Here is a 17,088-nt window from a genome sequence, read left to right on the forward strand (position 1 = left end):
GCCGCCCCCCGCCCCGGAAGGACAAGTGGGCTCTGGGAAGATGGCAGCGGCGGCGGGAGCCGCGGCGGGGGCCCCGGTGTGCGTGCTAGTGCTGGGCATGGCCGGCTCCGGAAAAACCACCTTCGTGCAGGTGAGCGGCTGCGGGAGTCGCGAGGGGCCGCGGGGAGTAGCTGGCTGCCCCCGGGGCTACCCCCGTGCCCAGCGGGGTCTGACGCCTTCCCGTGTCTCCGCAGCGCCTGGCCGCCCACTTGCACGGACAGCGCTGCCCTCCGTACGTGATCAACCTGGACCCCGCCGTTCACAGCCTGCCTTTCCCCGCCAACATCGGTGAGTGCTGCGCCCTGCGGGGCGGGTGGGCCCGGGCCGGAGGAGCGGCCTGGAGTCCGCCAAGAGAGAGCGGGTACGTAGGGCCTTAAACAAAGAGACGGAACTGGTTCGCGGAGAGTGCTTTTCATATGTGCCGCGGAAGTGAATACGTGAGGGAATGCAAGCTGAGCTGCTTGTATTCCCTTAAGAGAGTCCAAGTTCGAATAAAAGAAGGACTCTAGACAATTTTTTAAAAATTGTGGCTCTTTTCTCCAAATAGTCGTTAATATGGATATTCTTAGAACCAAAGCCATTCTTCCAATCCGTTTGTACATTTTTTTGTACCATCTGGTGTGAGTGGAGGTGTTTGAGTTCTGGAGGCTTTGTTTTTGTCAGTAATGAAAGGATTAGCAGATGATCTGCTATGCTATGCTATGCTATGCTATCATATGCTATGAACAAAGAGCTTTAAAGCACTTTAAAAGACCCGAATTTTAGAGAAAACATTTTAGCAATAGAACAGATGTTAGCTGTTCTAAGGAGCATACCAGTCCCTAGTTTTGTGACAATCCTGTCTCTTACATTCTGTGAAGTATGCTACCCGGCCTCTCCAAGGGATAGGAAAGACAGTGTGGGTACGCAAGTTGTTTCACTGATGTCAGAAGAATGACTGGAGTATCTGTTCCAGTGCTGGATCTCTAGTAATACAGACATAGGTAGGTATGCTTTATTAGTTGATGGTGACCAGCTGGAGTTTGAAAAACTGCTTGTGTGTCTTTCTCCTCTAGATATCAGGGACACCGTGAACTACAAAGAAGTCATGAAACAGTATCCTTTTTTTTGTCTAAATAATGATATTTGAAATTTCAAGTTTTTGAAAATAATTTGTTGTGTGCACACTGTGGTGAAGAGGCAGGGTGTGGGGGGATTGCAGTAATGCAGAGTGTTGCATGAAGATCAAGAGATTTTGACTCTATTTCTTGCATGTGATATTAGGAAAGTGTGTTCTACTAAGATTTAGTACTTCTTAGGTAATTTTCTCCTGTGCTAAAAATGATTCTGCCTAACAGTAATTTTTAATAAGGAATAGGGACTCTGCCCATGTAGATTTTTTCTTTTTTATTTTTTTTCTTTCGAAGAACTTGTATCTTCTGTTGGTTTGGTTTTGGTTTGGTTTTTGTGTGTGTTTGGTTTTTGTGGCAGCCAGCAGCCTTTTCACCATGTTAACCAGTCTGAATTTATTTGTCATAAACAAATAACTTTCCTGTAGTTGATGGAGAAAACTCTCTCTCCATTTGACCATAATCAAAGCACTCTGAATCTCAGAGACATCAGGATGTTTGCTCTTGCTCTCAGTGTTCATGACTGTAGTGCAGTAACGTCACCCTAAAGTGGCTGCACTTCTAGAGGGCTGTGGAGGTCCTTGGTCTCTTAGTTAATAGCTTGTGCAGATGGAGGCGATACACAGTCTTTGGTTTTGACCTGCAAGTATTTGACTCTTAAATGTAATATTTTAGACTGGAAAAAAGGTGGGGGGGGATAGGATTCTTGATTTTGGCTGTTGTTTGATTTGGGGTTACCAGCAAAACATCCTAAATATAAGTTTCCAGTTAATATATAAGTGCATTGTTTGCTTCCCTGCACCTGTTAGCCATTATTGGAGTTTCTCTGCCTTGTTAATAAGGGCCTCAGGAGGATGTTTGCCCTCATGTTTGGATATTGAGAGCAGTGATGGAGAAGACATTGTGTTATGATTCAATGCTGGTTCTTGTGCAGTTAAAGCAAAAATAGCAAGAATCCACCTTCTGTCAATCACATGTGTTTGGGTAAGAGAGTATTTGTTACCCTGCTGAATGACTTAGAAGATGTAATCGTGTATTAGGGCTATTGTCTCTTGATCTCAAGGTATCGAGTGTGCATCTGTTGTCAGTTGACAAAGATGACCTCTGGGGTCTGTATAACCATCTGCTTTCCTAAATGAGGCATCAGATATGGACTGGGCCCAAATGGTGGAATAGTGACCTCTCTCAATCTCTTTGCCACAAGATTTGACCAGGTACAACAAGGTTGTTTCTGTGTGCTGTTCCTATGATGCTGTGCTGGAGACGGGGCAGGGGGGAGGGGTGTGGTGGTGGTTATATGAGAGATTTCAGTTTTTCAGGTTTTTTTAAAGTAAAATTAAGAAGCCACACATACGGAACATTATTCAGTCTTTGCATAGGACTGTTGCTGCACTGTTTCCTACAAAATCTTTCAGGGGAATGCTCTTGTTTTGAAGTAGGGAAGCTCACTTCTGGAAACCCATTAAATTTTCTCGGGGTTGTTTGATGGTTGACAGCATCCAAAATCATAGCACTAAATCAGCTGTGGGGTGGGGACTGATGTCAGATATTGAGACCATCTCTTGGAGAAAAGGCAGGGAACAACTGCATTTAGTCAGGTACTAATTTCTTTAGACAGGTACTAGAACACACACAACAACATCAAGGTTGTCTTTGACCTATGCAGGGTCTGAACATTTTTCACCCCTCCTTAGTAGGGCATTTTCACACCCTGAAAAGCATAAAGGCTTTAAACTTTTGATGATCACCTGCAGTTGTGCAAGTTAATGTTTCTGCTATGAAATGAAGATGAAAGCTTCCTGTTGTGAGTCTAAATACAAAATATGTTTCTGCCTTTTCAATCAGGTGATGAAGTTTATTGAAAAAAGGCAAAATGCATCCAAGTGAGTACAGTCTACTGAGTTGTGCTTTTTTCAGGATCATTGTGGGAAAATTGAAAAATTCTAAAAAGCTTCTCTGAATGTTTTCTAGTTGGTTTTTTCTGCCTTGGTGTAAATTTTATGTGGAAAAGGGCATAGAACGGCTAAACTAGATTTTTTCTTTGGATACATCAAAAAAACCCCTCCTTATTACAGTCCTGCTTCTCTTGTCTTCCATTAAACTTTCATTTTCTCTCACACACTGTTCAAATAGGCAGCAATTAATTCTTTTTCTGAAGATTTTGCACTACTAACTGTCTGTCAAATTGATGCCTTCAAGTCAAGAGAGTACATACTTCTTTGTTACAAAATTCACACAGGAGATTTTCAGGCATGCCCATAAATTTCATTAGTGGTTGGGAGAAGCTTTTCTCACCTGTTGTAGAATAATCATGTCATTTGCCTTTGTACGCTGGTGTAAATCTAGTCAGAACTGGACCTTGTGCCTAACTAATTTTCCCTTGTTGTTTGGGGATAACTTCTTACTAGGTATGTTATTATTGACACACCAGGGCAAATTGAGGTATTTACTTGGTCAGCATCAGGAACCATCATAACTGAGGCCTTGGTAAGTGCTTTTGACATGACTGGATAGTGAAGTTGTGTGAATGGCCTGGCTGTTGAGCAGTGAGGTTCTAATTAAACTGTCTTTTACGTTGTGTTCCCAGGCTTCCTCTTTTCCTTCGGTCGTTGTCTATGTGATGGACACCTCTCGCAGTACTAACCCTATCACTTTTATGTCCAACATGCTGTATGCCTGCAGGTAAGAAAAGCTGTAAATGCAGCCCATCTGCTTCAATTGCTGTGTCTCTTCAATAATTATTTTTAAGGGGAATCATGGAATGGTTTGGGTTTAAAAGCCATCTAGTCCATGCTCTCTTCCATGGGCAGGGACAACTTCCACCACACCAGATTGGTCCAAGCCCCATCCAAGAGGGCCTTGAACACTTCCAGGGATGGGGCAGCCACAGCTTCCCTGTGCAGTGTGCTCCAGTATCTCTCCACTGTCATGAAAAAATTTTTTCAGCATGTCCCTTTCAGCTTAAAACCATTATCCCTTGTTCCTGTCACTGCAAGCCTTGGTAAAAAGTTACTCTCCATTTTTCTTATAAACCTCTTTTTTTACTGAAAAGCTGCAGTAAAGCTTCCCTGAAACCTTCTCCAGGCTGAACACTCCCAATTCTCTGGCCTGTTTCCACAGGAGAGTCCTTCCACTCCTCTAATGGTTTGCATGACCTCCTGTGAGCCCACTTTACAGCTACATGTCTTTCTTGTACCATGATTTCCAGAGCTGGATGCAGTGCTCCAGGTGGGATGAGAACAGAGTAAAAAGGGAGAATCACTTTCCTCACCCTCCTGCCCATGCTGCTTTTGATGCAGCCCAGGGTATGGTTAGTTTTGCACTTGGACGCCTCATATCCACTTAATCTACTGACACAATTATTCTCTTAGTGATTTCCTCATTGAAAAAACAGAATAATTTAGGTGCCAATCATCTGGAGGTCGCTGGGTGAAAACTCTCACTGAAAACGTTCAGTAACCCATGAGACCTTGGTGTGATGAATGCTGGTTACAGTAGATTTAACATTGCCTATTGATTACAAACCCATTTATCTAAGATGTATCAAGATAGCCTAGTTTGAGTTCCTTCTTGTAAACACATAGTTTCTTATTCAGTTTTTTAATATTACTGATACTTTAGGAGATTTTTCAAGATTTGAGTTCAGCACAGCAAGGAGTTCTTGATTTAATGTATTCTTTTTCATACATGAATGTATCTGATTTCTTTCATGTTAAATCAGGGACTAAATACCTATAGAATGATCAGCAGAGCTGGAGCTGTAATAATTCCTGGTAAATGTTGGTAAAAGGTTGTCAAAAATCCTTGCAATCCTTGTATCAAGGTCAGGAACTGTATCACTGTAATAGCGTACAAAATGTGTCTTATTGCGTGCTGCATTTTCTGACATTAGTTTGAGCAAAAGGTGATAGCACATATACAGTGAAATGAATGTATGAGCTATGTCAAGGTAGTTTTTCTTTATAGATCTGTGTTATTTGAATTCATTGTTCCGTTCACAATCTCCCAGAACCTGAGGTCCGAGTCAAATGCAAAGGAAGTTAAAAACTGGGATCTGAGAGTCATAGAAAATGATAACCAAAATCAACTGGGTGTGTCAGAGATTTTCTCTCACAGATATGTGCTTATATCTTGGAGAGGCATATTTTATTCAATGATTGTAAGCAGGAACTGGGTGAAAATTACATTCTGATTGGTGCAGAAGAAAATAATTCTTTTGATGTCAAATGTATTCAGTTTTGCACAAGTCTTGTCTGCCTTATGCTTAACTTGCTTTCTAGTCTAGCGAGTTTTAAATTCATGTTAAATTTTCATTTTGTGTCTCCTTGCCCAGTATCCTGTACAAGACAAAGCTACCTTTCATCGTAGTTATGAACAAAGTAAGTTAAAGCTCTGGTTTCCATTTCCTGATGGAACATTGTTCTGCTTAGCTTCTTTGGTGTGGTGTCTTTGTTTTACCACAATAATAGGTTTTTCTAGAAAAGAGAGACTGGGAGGGGGCTGCAGGCTGACAACTGAATCTAAAACGGGTCTTTAATCTGGTATCCAAATGCACAAGCATAATCAGGGATGGGCAGATGCACCCAAACCCTCAAGTCAGAGAGGACAGCAACACTTCGAAAGACATTTGGGACCTTAAGCCTGGACTATAAGGAAACTTGACCCTATAACGTAAGAGGGAGGTTATTACGGAATCTTACACACCGTTTCCAAGTGATATTAGTGCCCCAATGCCACCCATCTGCCCAGCGACCCAAACCATGTTTTGACCTGCTTGTTTACTGAGCAAGGTTTTTCTATGCTGTTCTCTCTCTAACTCTAGTCAGTAGTTTTAGAATAAGCTACTAAGTTGTTTTTTTTTTTTTTTCCCCATAGAAAAACCACACGAGGTAATTCTCTCTTAAGAAAATACACCTTTTGAAAGACTGAAAGTGGGACTTGATCAATATATGTAAGGAAAGGTAGACCTGAGGCTTAGGATTCATAACTTCAAACCTCATTTTAATTTCATCTTTGCCTTAGCTAAAGAGTAAAGGCAACAGCATTTTAAGAATTTTTAACAAAATGTAATTAAATTTATTTTTTTAAAATTGACTCTCGATAAGAATGGAAGAATCCTGGGCAACTGATACATGTGCAGTGCCTAACAGATTTTAGAATTTCAAGGTTTGCAGAGGGGAAAAAAAGGCAATTTGTAGAAGCAATTTTATTTTATTTATAGAATTGTAAGTACTGAGGCTTTGGCCCTTGGTGGGTTCACTTCTGTCTCAAATCTTGTGAGCAATGCTAGGAAGAACTTCATCTTTCTCCTTCCACTGGTGCAGGGAAATGAAATATATTAAGAGTTTTAGGCACCTCGTATTGTGCTAAGAATGGATATGCCTGTGGTAAGATGTTAATGGAGCTTTTTAATAGAGTGTTTGCATATGAATCCATGTAAAATTGTGAAACCATCTCGCCTGTTTGTGTCCATTTTCTTGCACTGAGTTTGGATTGTAACTTCTTTGGGTCAGAACACAGCTCATGTTTATAGAGACCCCATCCATGGGCTGCTACCCAGCGTGGAAGTGGCACTTGCTCTCCCACCCCCCAAGCAATCAGGAAAACTTGGGATTTCAGTGAGGGCTGCTCTTGTCTGGCCTCATTCACTTGATCTACTAGTTACACTGTAAACTTTATTGTACAGTATGCAGTTTTTGAATGTTCTTGTGCAGTAAATCATAGAAGGCTTTAGACCTGTGATTGTTTCCTTAAACAGTTGTTGCCTTCTTAAGCCTGTGTGGTCATTTGTCTTCTTTTCAGGTATTCACGTAGTTGGTTTGATAAAAACAGAACTTGTGAAACTTCAGACCAGGGCTGAGAATTTTGAAAAGATTAACGTTTTGAAAATAAGCATAACATGGATTTTTTAAAATTTGTCCACTTAACAGTCTACGGCTAAGATTCTTACTTCTGAATATTTTCCCTTCTCCTTCCAGACTGACATAATCGACCACAGTTTTGCAGTGGAATGGATGCAGGACTTCGAGACTTTTCAGGATGCCCTGAATCAAGAGACCTCCTATGTCAGTAACCTGACTCGTTCTATGAGTTTAGTGTTGGATGAATTTTACAGTTCACTGAAGGTAAGAATCTTCTTTTTATTTATTACCTCTCATAAAAGCCTGGAGAAGAGAAAGCTCAGGAATAATGTTTTTGATGTAGGGTGGGAGTAGAGTGTAAGGAAGGCAAAAGGCAGACTGTTCTCTGGTGCTCAGGGAAAGGAAAAGAGGCAATAGACACAAAGTGAAATTCAAGAAACTATATTTAAACAGAAGTGGAAAAATTACTTCATTTTTACTGATTGAGCACTGGAACAGATGGTCCAGAGAAATTGTGAGGTCTCCATCCTTGGAGACAGACAAAGTCCATGAGCAACCTGTCCTATTTAATTCTGCTTTTTGAGCAGAGAAGTTGGACTCTCCAGAGGTATCATCCAATCCTAACCATTCTGTCCTTCTGTAAAGGGTCTTAGCACTCCCCTTTTGAACTGTAATCTGTTGATGAGCCATGTTGAGGATTTGCCAATTTGAACACAGTAACTTTAGTAACTTTTCATGCTGAGAGGCAGCCTTGAATTATTTAATACTGAATTGTGGTTAATCATGAGAAGAAAGCTAGGATAGGCTGGTAAGAGGCAACTTTGTTGCAGCATTTCCTGTCTGAGAAAATTTTCCTTGTTCAGAAAGTGTCCAGTAGAGTTGTGCAATTTAGCACACAGGAAGAATGGAAAGAATCTTAAACCCAAACAAACACACTCTCCTCCTCACCCCCTCCCCCATATTTGGTTGGGCAAGAAGAAGTTGGGGTTGTTTTGTTTTTTTTCTCACTTAACCAGGTTTTGAGAGGACAAAGTAATCCAGTTGCTCATTGTCATAGGTTGGCACAGTTTGGTTTTTAGTTAGGGAGGAATGTAGAGTGTTTTTCCCTGTCAGGACCTTGGAATTGTTTTAGAAAGGAGAGGGACCTATCAGAAGGCTAGTTTGGGATATTGGCATCTGTTTTGACCACTGGGGATACTAAATGCAACTTTGGAAAGTACCCATATAAACCCTGATTTTGTGCAGGTCAGGCCCTTTTCCTCCGAGTCAGCTGAACAGGTAACATCAAGTCAGGCTTGCTGCTTCCCCCCGCCTTTGGAGGGGAGCTGGCCCCGAGGCCTGGCCGGGCTCCATCGGCTCCTGGGTGGGGAGGAAAGGTTGCAGCTTAACATCAACTACTTTTTCAAGTTCCCTGGAACCCCCAGAGCAGGGAGGGATCTCTGCCAGGCCCCTGATAACAGCTCTGGGCCTGGTTGGGCCGAGGCTGCCCCCATTGTCACCGAGGGGTGGGCAGAGCTAGATGGAGAAAGGAAAAGAGTGGAAGGAGGAAACCGGCCTGAGATGCATGGGGGGAGACTGCTGCCCTGCGCGGAATTCACATGGCCACTGCAGGCCTGGGCAGATTTAACCCTTTCCTGGCAACATGAAGCTTCCAAGGCCTAACCCTTCCCTGAGAGAGAAAAGAGACAGAGTGGACGTAGAAAAGACACAGCATGAAGTCAGTGAAGCAAGAGTGAAAGAAGTGATAAATATTATTAGAAGAGGGATTGAGGATGTGGACATTTTTAACCGGACTTCTCTGGGGTAAACTATGGAGAAATGGACTGTTCCTTGTAACATCTTGATGTTGTTTGGGGAATGCTGGTTCTAATCAAGTTAGGGATTGATATGATTGAGATTTAAGTGAGAATCTCAAAGCCCCTCGCTCCTGGGGTAAATGGAGGTCTCTGTTTCTTTTGAGATAGAGACGATTTTAGAGATAGAAGAAAAAAATCCTTGTTTTGTACTAGAAGAAGCATTCTTAAACAGTACCCCACATACACTGAGAGGCCCTTGAGTAGCCAGAGGAAAGGCTGCTAATGGGTGGGACTGCCCAACGTGCAAAAAAATTCTGGGCGGTTGCAGATTTGTGACATTGGGAGGTGCAAGACTGTTGTAGTCTTGTGGTGAGTGTCTCCATGGTACTCTAGAGAGACTCCTCTCCCAAAGTGATGAAAGAAAGTGTTTAAATGGTGAAACTGGCTGAAAATCAGAGGTTTGTGTCTCTCTGTGTTGTTTTGTAGAAAAGTTAACAGTTTGTAGGGGGAGGGAAGAGCATTTTGAAGTTTCATTCCGTTTTGTTTCAGTTTGTTTTCCAACTTTTCCATTCTTTTAGTGTGTGTTATTAAAACTATTTATTTTTAAGCTTAAGCCTACTTTTCTTTCTCCTGATCTTCTCCCAGAAAAAGACAACGAACACTAAGACCACTACACTAAATTTGGCAACCAGAATTTAGCGAACGTGAAAGCACTACACTCACGAAACCCTATGCATTACTGTTCCCATAGTCTGCTAGTCAAGCTAAAGCTTTCAGCTAATTGTGTTTGTCATCAGCTCTTACTAAAGAAAAAGCAAGCCTTCTTGGATTTATGGGTATTAAAATAAAGACAATGAAAATAAGTGATTCCTGATACCTGATCTATTCAGATAGATAATGATAATGTAGCCAGAACAAAAATATTGTAAGTGTTCTATGTGGAACAATATACAGAATTTCAGAAGGGTTTGTAGTAGTGCCATATACAGAACTAAAGTACTTCCTGTTCCTTATTTGTTAATTAGGTCACATTTCTCTGCATGTCAGAATGCTGACCTGGAGAGCAGGTCATATGATGATTGTATCATAGACTGCAGCTTGTATTTAAATGCAGGGAGAGTATAAGTATTAACATATGTCAGCATATGTTAATACTTAAATTCCTTTGGAAAGCTGTCTCATGTTTGCTGTATTAATGATCAAGTGCAAGGCTGTATTGCAAAAAGTCTTGCATTTGAAAGTGAGTAGTTGAGACTGTCTTGCTTTTCAAAAAGAGGAAGAATTTTTGTTAGAAGATGATCAATTCTGACTGGTAATAGTCCTAATGGAATGTATTTTTAGGTAATTGATTTAATACAGGCAGAACAAATGGCCAGAAGTGTAATGATAGACAAATTCTAATTAGGAAGGAGATGTGCATGTTGAATGTGTTGCCACAGTAACTGATTAAATTCTCCACCTCTTACTGTTCTGGGGCTGGACTGCCGACTTTTTAAAATGTGATGTGGGGCTAAATACAAAGTATTAGTTGTGATTTCAGAGCCAGAAGGTCAGTTGTCTATTTTGCTGTCTGATTCAAGTACACTGATAAATACTAACTACTTATAACCCTAGATGCAGATTGGATAATTAACAATAAAAAGTAAGCAACAGAAAGACCTGACTTTCTCTTGAAATGCTCAATTTGTTAAAAAAAAACCAAACCCCCTTCCCCAAAGAAACACCCCCCCAAAATACTGCAGCAACTCACCAAATAGAAAACCAGCAACAATCAAAAACCAGAGATAACAAACATGAAGTGGAGCAAGAGTGGAGAAAGAGTTTGAAAGCAGGATGGATAGAAGCAGAAGTGTTACTTCATGTTCCTATGTCACTGTGCTGATTAAATGGCTATCATTAAGTTTAGACTAGTAATTATTTGTTGGATTTTGGGTTTTTGTTAGAAACTGGTTCGGTCACTCTGCAGTTCTGGTATCTGGTTTCTTTTGCAGGTGGTTGGTGTTTCTGCAGTGCTCGGCACAGGACTGGATGAGTTTTTTATCCAGCTTTCTAAAGCTGTAGATGAATATGAGAGGTAAGGGGATAGTTAACCCAGTGAACACTTCCTGAAGCTATTGATTTGTAACTCCTTTGATTTGAAAGATTCTACACTACCCTTAGCCAAGGTAGTTTAGGGTTTCTAATAAACTTCAAGCATCAGCATAAAAAGTGACAGTGTAAAGGAACTATTCAGAGCGAATTTTTATGTTCACTGGTCAGTGAAAAAGCGAAAGTTATCTGTGCCATCAAATACGTGAAGTAATATTTTTTTCTCTAATTCCATACAGTGATCAAGGTTTGAACTCCTGCTCTTTCAGTGAAGTACGTTCACTTATTTTGTATCCATTGGTTTCAGAATCCAAAGCTGGGTGAAAAGTCCTTCTGATATGTCTCTGAAACATGAAAGCCTAGAGAAAACTTTTTTGGGGGTAGAAGGAAGCCTCTGAGATGATCCTTACTTAATATAAATCATGTGTTGATTCAGACTGAATGCACTCTCTCTTTTCAGAGAGTATCGTCCAGAATATGAGCGCCTGCGAAAAACATTAGTAAGTGTTTTCAGCTATTGTACACCCAGACAGTGTATCTTGAGGGCACTTCTATGCACACAATTATCTTTATATTGAGAGGGTCTAACATTTCATTTATTAGTCATGCTCAGTCTGCTATCTGCCTTTTTTTCTTAGATGGGGTGGAGCATATCTTTACAAGAGTAAAGATGTTTTATAAACACATATTGTTTGCTGCTTTAGTGCTAGTATTTGAACTAGTTGTGAGAAAATGATTGGGAAATATTTTTGTATCTTCCATTCAGAAGGACAAGAGAGTTCTTGAAAATAAATTCTCAAGTGATTTGTTGATATCTTTGTATCTTCCTGTACCAGTGAAGTGTACTGGTTTGACTTAGACAGAAACAGAGACTGATCTGCAGTACCAAAATCGGTAGCTCTGCTTACCTTGAGTCCTGGCTGTCCAAAGGACAGTTCTCTGCAGGCATGGCTGTACTGTGTTTGGCTTCCTGATGCTTCTGAAAATCTTCTAGAAGTCCGCAATACTGGAGGTTGCTGTCCATATTTGGTCAAAAGTTCTGTGTAACCTTAGTTATAATGTAAGATCTGCTTAGTGACTTGCACTCTGGCATGGGGACAGACTGCTGGGTTTGGGTGAGGTTACTTTTCTACTGATGTTTTAAATGTTCTCAGAATCCACATGTAACTCTTTATCTACAGGAGGAAGCTCAAGAGAAACAAAAGAGAGAGCAGCTTGAACACTTGTGGAAGGACATGGGCAATGTGTGTGTGCAGGGCAACACACCGGCAGGTACCTCACCAGAAAGATTAGGTTTACTACAGGAGTTTTTTGAAGAGTTTGCTTTGAGAAGTGCTTCTCTGTTCACACAGCAGAAGTGTGAAATCATCTCCATGTTAGAGGAGTGGGGCTTTAGTTCCTGTGGGATTGACCACACTTAGCTCTTCCTGTGTCAGTCATGGACGTGGAAGAAATCCTTCTGTGTAACTGAAGCAGCAGACACACTAAGAATAATTAAATACTTTAGAAAAGGTGAAACAGATTAGAATACGGGAAAGCTGTGCTGTTGGTTGCACAGTTCCTTACGTGAGGTGTGTGCTGATTAAGTCTGTCCCGTGTCTTTGGGATCCACAAGCAGTTTTCTGTCCTTTCAGAGCAAGTGTAAGTGTTTATGTGCAGATAAAAGTTGTCAGTTTTAACAATACCTTACCTTTAGCAAGCTGGTTTGTGTACAACCATTTCTTTTCCCTTCAAGGACCTGATGATGCTTCTGCAATGGGTCCCTCTGAGCTAATCCTAACACGAGGGACTCTAAATGAAGAGGAAGAAGAGAGGGAGAGTGATACTGATGATATTGACCACGAAGGTAAGGGACTGAGGCCCGAAAGCTGCCCGTCTGGTCAGGAAATCCCCTCTGTATTTCATTACCTGGGTGGACTGTAAAGAGAGATTAGAAAACAAGCAAACATTCAGTCACCTAAATGCATGTGATACCATACCAAAGCCCAGGTGCAGTGTTTGGTCCAGGGTTATCGCTTTCCAACCTTTGTGAGAGTTCAGTTGTAAATTTTCTATTTAAGCAATTAATAGATGTATAACACACAGAAACCGGAGAACTTATTAGGCTTGAGGCACGCAATGACCTCTGAATGATGCACAGCTGTTTTATCATCTTTTTGACAATTACAGTTTCTGCCCCTGGCTCTCTTTGCTTTTGTTGTGACTATGGTCTTGGAGCAATCTTCTAAGTTCTTAAAGGGTGATTTTTCTCTTGCCTAGCTCACAGACTTAATCTTCATTCTTTTCTTGTTCCACTGACGTTTAGGATCACTTATTTGCCCTGTAATGTAGTTGAAGATCCAAGAGATGTTCAATGTTGTTCTGACTATCCTGACTCTAGCTTTTGTCAGTAACGAAAGTAGAATAGTGCTGAACTGTTGTCTCTTCCCCCAGTGACTGAGGAGAGTCATGAAGAACCAGCCTTCAGAAACTTCATGCAAGATGTGCGGATGAAATGCCAGAGAAAAAGCAACCCAAATGAATGAGACCTTCACAAATAGAAGATTTGGAAGAAACAGCATAAAGAAACTTGCATGGAAGCATGCACGAAGACTTCTATTTGTGAACTGCTGTCGTGTGATGCAGGCGAGTCAGTTGCACCCTTTATTTATCAGAAAAACCGCGAAAAAGCCCCTTTTTGAGCCCGAAATCCATCGGCAGCACGGTGGCCGCCATTTTGGTTCCAGGACCACCTGACTTCTGGTCAGCCGCCATCCTGCCTCATTTGTATACCATGTGGGCGCTCCCCTTGAAAAGCTGATTTCCACGTAATTACCCACATCCAAACACCCCCACCCCCATTGCACACCTGTATAGAGGCGGACACTGTGATTTTTATTGCAAAGAACCCCCAAAAGCTTGCTTTTTAACCCAAAATATATCGGCCCTGTGGCAGCCATCATCTTGGTTCCAGGACCCCATGACTTCTGGCCAGCGCCATTTTGCCTCATTATCATACCCGAAATAAACAGTCCTGAAAAATACACTTTTAGCACAGCTGTGCGCGCACTGACACTCCTCCCTGTGTCGGGCATCTCTAGAGATGTGGGGGCGCCTTTTATTTGCCTGAAGAAATGGCTGGAAACCCCTTTTTCTGCCCTAAATAGTTCGGCAGATCGGCAGCTGCAATTTTTCCCCAGTATGACATCACTTCTGTTTGGTGGGCATATTTTTTCTGGTACCATGTGACCCCAATGGCACCACTATCTATCTGTATGGAAGAACGGGGCCCGCCATCGTTGTGTACGGCAGCATGGGGGCTGCCGTCTTTTTCCGGTGTGACATCCCTTCTGGTGATGTCCATCTTGCTTCCGGGAACACCGGACTTCCGGCGGTGGCCATTTTGCCTCATTACCATACGAAAAATAAACAGTTCCGAAAAACACTTAGTGCCCAGCTGCACGCGCGCCAACACCCCGCCCCGTGTTGGGCACCCCTAGAGGCGTGGGTGCACCCTTTATTTGCCCGAAAAACCGGCAGGAAACCCCTTTTTCGGCTCTAAATTATTCGGCAGATTGGTGGCCGCCATTTTGTTACGGTATGATATCACTTCCAGTAGATGGCCATCTTATTCCGGTACTATGTGATCTCATGGGTACTGCCATTTTGCGGTATGGCGACATGGAGGTCTCCATCTTGTTGCATGGCAGCATGTGGGCTGCCATCTTGAATTAGAGTTAGGGTTAGGGTTACGGTTTTAGGGTTTTACAGTTTTAAGGTTTTAGGATTCTAGGATTTTAGGGTTTTAGGATTTTAGAGTTTTAGGATTTTAGACTTTTTGGGTTTTAGGATTTTAGGGTTTTAGGATATTAAGATTTTAGTATTTGAGGGTTAGGGTTTTAGGGTCTTTAGGTTTAGGGTTTTAGGGTATTAGGATTTTAGGATTAGGGTTTTTGGTTTTTAGGGTTTTTGGGTTTTAGGATTTTAGGGTTTTAGCGTTTTGCAGTTTTAGCATTTTAGGATTTTAGAGTTTTAGGGTTTTAGGATTTTGGGGTAGGGTTGGGGTAGGGCTAGGTGTTAGGGTTAGGTCACACCCACCTGTGCTGTGCAGGCGAGGCCAAGGCTCCCCTTTCTCCTGGGGAATCACTGTCTGAAACCACATATGTCCATCCTGGGCAGCACCTGGAAACAAGGTGAGAAAGGCAAAATGAAAATTTTCTTGTTTTCTGACAGCTTCAAGCTGACTGTATTTGGGCAGGATTATTTGAAACCAAACTGCTCTGCAGCTGCTCCAAGCCTGGAGTTTGCAGAAACAAAATGAGCTCCCCCTCCTGCTTCATTTGCTGCCTTTTGTGATTGAGGGAGACCCACACAATGCAAATGGTAATAGAGGAGACAGTAAGAGCCGTCCAAAGCCCCGAGGATGGCTGGCACCAGGGTTCACTCCCTCCTCTGGCTGATGGAACTCAAACCCAGGTGTTGTGGGATTTAAGGAGCAAAAACCCAGCTTTGCCACTTGCTGTTCCACTCCCTCCCACATTTGCACAGCAGGAATATCGCTGGGCTCTGCGTCACGCCCCAAAGCAGCAGCCCTGGGACCGAGAACACCCTCCCCTTCTTAGACACCAGGCTGACCAGCCAGCCTCACATCCTCTGCGGTCAGAAAAAACAGGAACCACTAACAAATGGGTGTTTTATACGAAACAGGACCCATTTCAGAGGTCAAATATCCCAGGCTGCGTTCCTGAGCATTCCCAAGGCTTTTTGACAGGAAAGCAAAACTGGGCACATCAATTTCCCTTGCAACAATATCCTCCCTGAAACTTCCCAGGTTAAGCCCAGGTATTTGTAACATCCTCGGTAACACGTTCCACAGAGAGAAAGAAGCAGGTCCCTCGTTACAGGAGCGGCAGCAGAACCTCGGCCATAAAGGGCCATTTACCTTGCACAGCATCCTCAGTAAAACTTCCCACATAAAGGACCGGGTCCCCCTGCAACAACAACCTCGGCGCAACAGAACGCTTTCCCTTCTCCCGTACCACCCCTTTTCCACGCCGGCAAAAACAATTACTGAGTAGAAATAGATCCTCACCCGCTCCAACAACCGAAGCTGTCTGGCTCATCCGCACGGGGTGACCCTGCTCCGGGGAGGAATCTTCACAGCCCCCAAAACCTGCCTCCACATTTCCTCTTGTTCCTGCTGACCTGGAAAGCCACAGGTGAACGCAGTCCTTCGGACCTCGCGTCCATGATCAGCACCGCTCCATTATCCCAAAGGAACTTCGGCATCCGCCTCTCCGCTGTCGCAGCAGCCACAGGCGGGCCCGGGCCGTCAGCAATGTCGTTTTCCGGGGAGTTCACCGCGGCGGAGAGGCTAGACGAGCTCCGCGTCCCCTGACCCGGGCCGGTTTCCGGCGCGTTCTCTGCTGCGCAGTCGCTCCGCGCGCTCCGCAGGGCCCCGCCCGCCGCCGGGGCTGCAGTACCGGGCGCTGCCCGCAGGAGGGCAGCACCGCGTACGGAGAGCCCCGTTCGGCGCCGTGCCCGCGGTGCTCCCGGCAGCGGCTGCTGCCGCCTTCGGTGCCGCTTCGGGCCCAAATCCCCTCCCGGCTCCTTACGAGGCTCAGCTCAGCCTGGCAAAAACCAGCTAAAATAGAATTTGTTTCCAAGCAAAACTGGAAATTGTCTAAAAACCTTTGCTGGGAGGCACTGGGTTTGTTTTCCCTATCCCTTCATAGTCCAGGATACTCCCGGAGCTGTGTTAAGCAGTGGCAGGAGGGGAGACCTGCATTTATTTATTTTTTTTAATATATTTTATTTTTTAATTTTATTTTTTACTTTTTTATTTTTTGTAATTTTTTTCATTCTCTTTTATTTTATTGAGTTTTATTTTTTATGTTAATGTTTTTGTATTTTTGCACAGGTTTTGTATTTTATTTCTTCTATATTTATATTTTAATTAATTACTTTTAATTTTTAAAATGTTATTTTATTTTTATTTTCATGTTATTTTATTTTTATATTGGGTTTTTTATTGTTATTTTTAAAATATATTTTTCTTTATTTTTTACTTTTTTGTTACTTTTATTTGTCATAGTTTTAATTTCAAACCGGGCAGAAACGCCAATTAATGTAGTGGTTTCACGTTCACTAAATTTTGGTCTTGGTACCTACTCTTTCTGTGGGAGAGATACTAGGAGAAAAACAAAGCAGGCTCAA

At 42.6% G+C, this 17,088-nt stretch overlaps 1 protein-coding gene across 1 annotated transcript; it reads left to right on the forward strand.

The window, feature by feature from the left end:
* Window positions 1-18: 18 nt before the first annotated feature.
* Window positions 19-14,418, forward strand: GPN1 (GPN-loop GTPase 1). The gene is made up of 14 exons (XM_040059583.2): window positions 19-130; window positions 234-327; window positions 1,095-1,134; window positions 2,296-2,362; window positions 2,994-3,031; window positions 3,557-3,635; window positions 3,736-3,830; window positions 5,482-5,527; window positions 7,127-7,273; window positions 10,797-10,879; window positions 11,354-11,393; window positions 12,075-12,165; window positions 12,629-12,739; window positions 13,327-14,418. The coding sequence occupies exons 1-14, from the start codon at window positions 41-43 to the stop codon at window positions 13,416-13,418; spliced, it is 1,113 nt and encodes a 370-aa protein (XP_039915517.1). The 5' UTR covers window positions 19-40; the 3' UTR covers window positions 13,419-14,418.
* The last annotated feature ends 2,670 nt before the right edge of the window (window positions 14,419-17,088 follow it).

This window comes from Hirundo rustica, chromosome 3 (assembly GCF_015227805.2).
Source record: "Hirundo rustica isolate bHirRus1 chromosome 3, bHirRus1.pri.v3, whole genome shotgun sequence".
Taxonomy (NCBI): domain Eukaryota; kingdom Metazoa; phylum Chordata; class Aves; order Passeriformes; family Hirundinidae; genus Hirundo; species Hirundo rustica.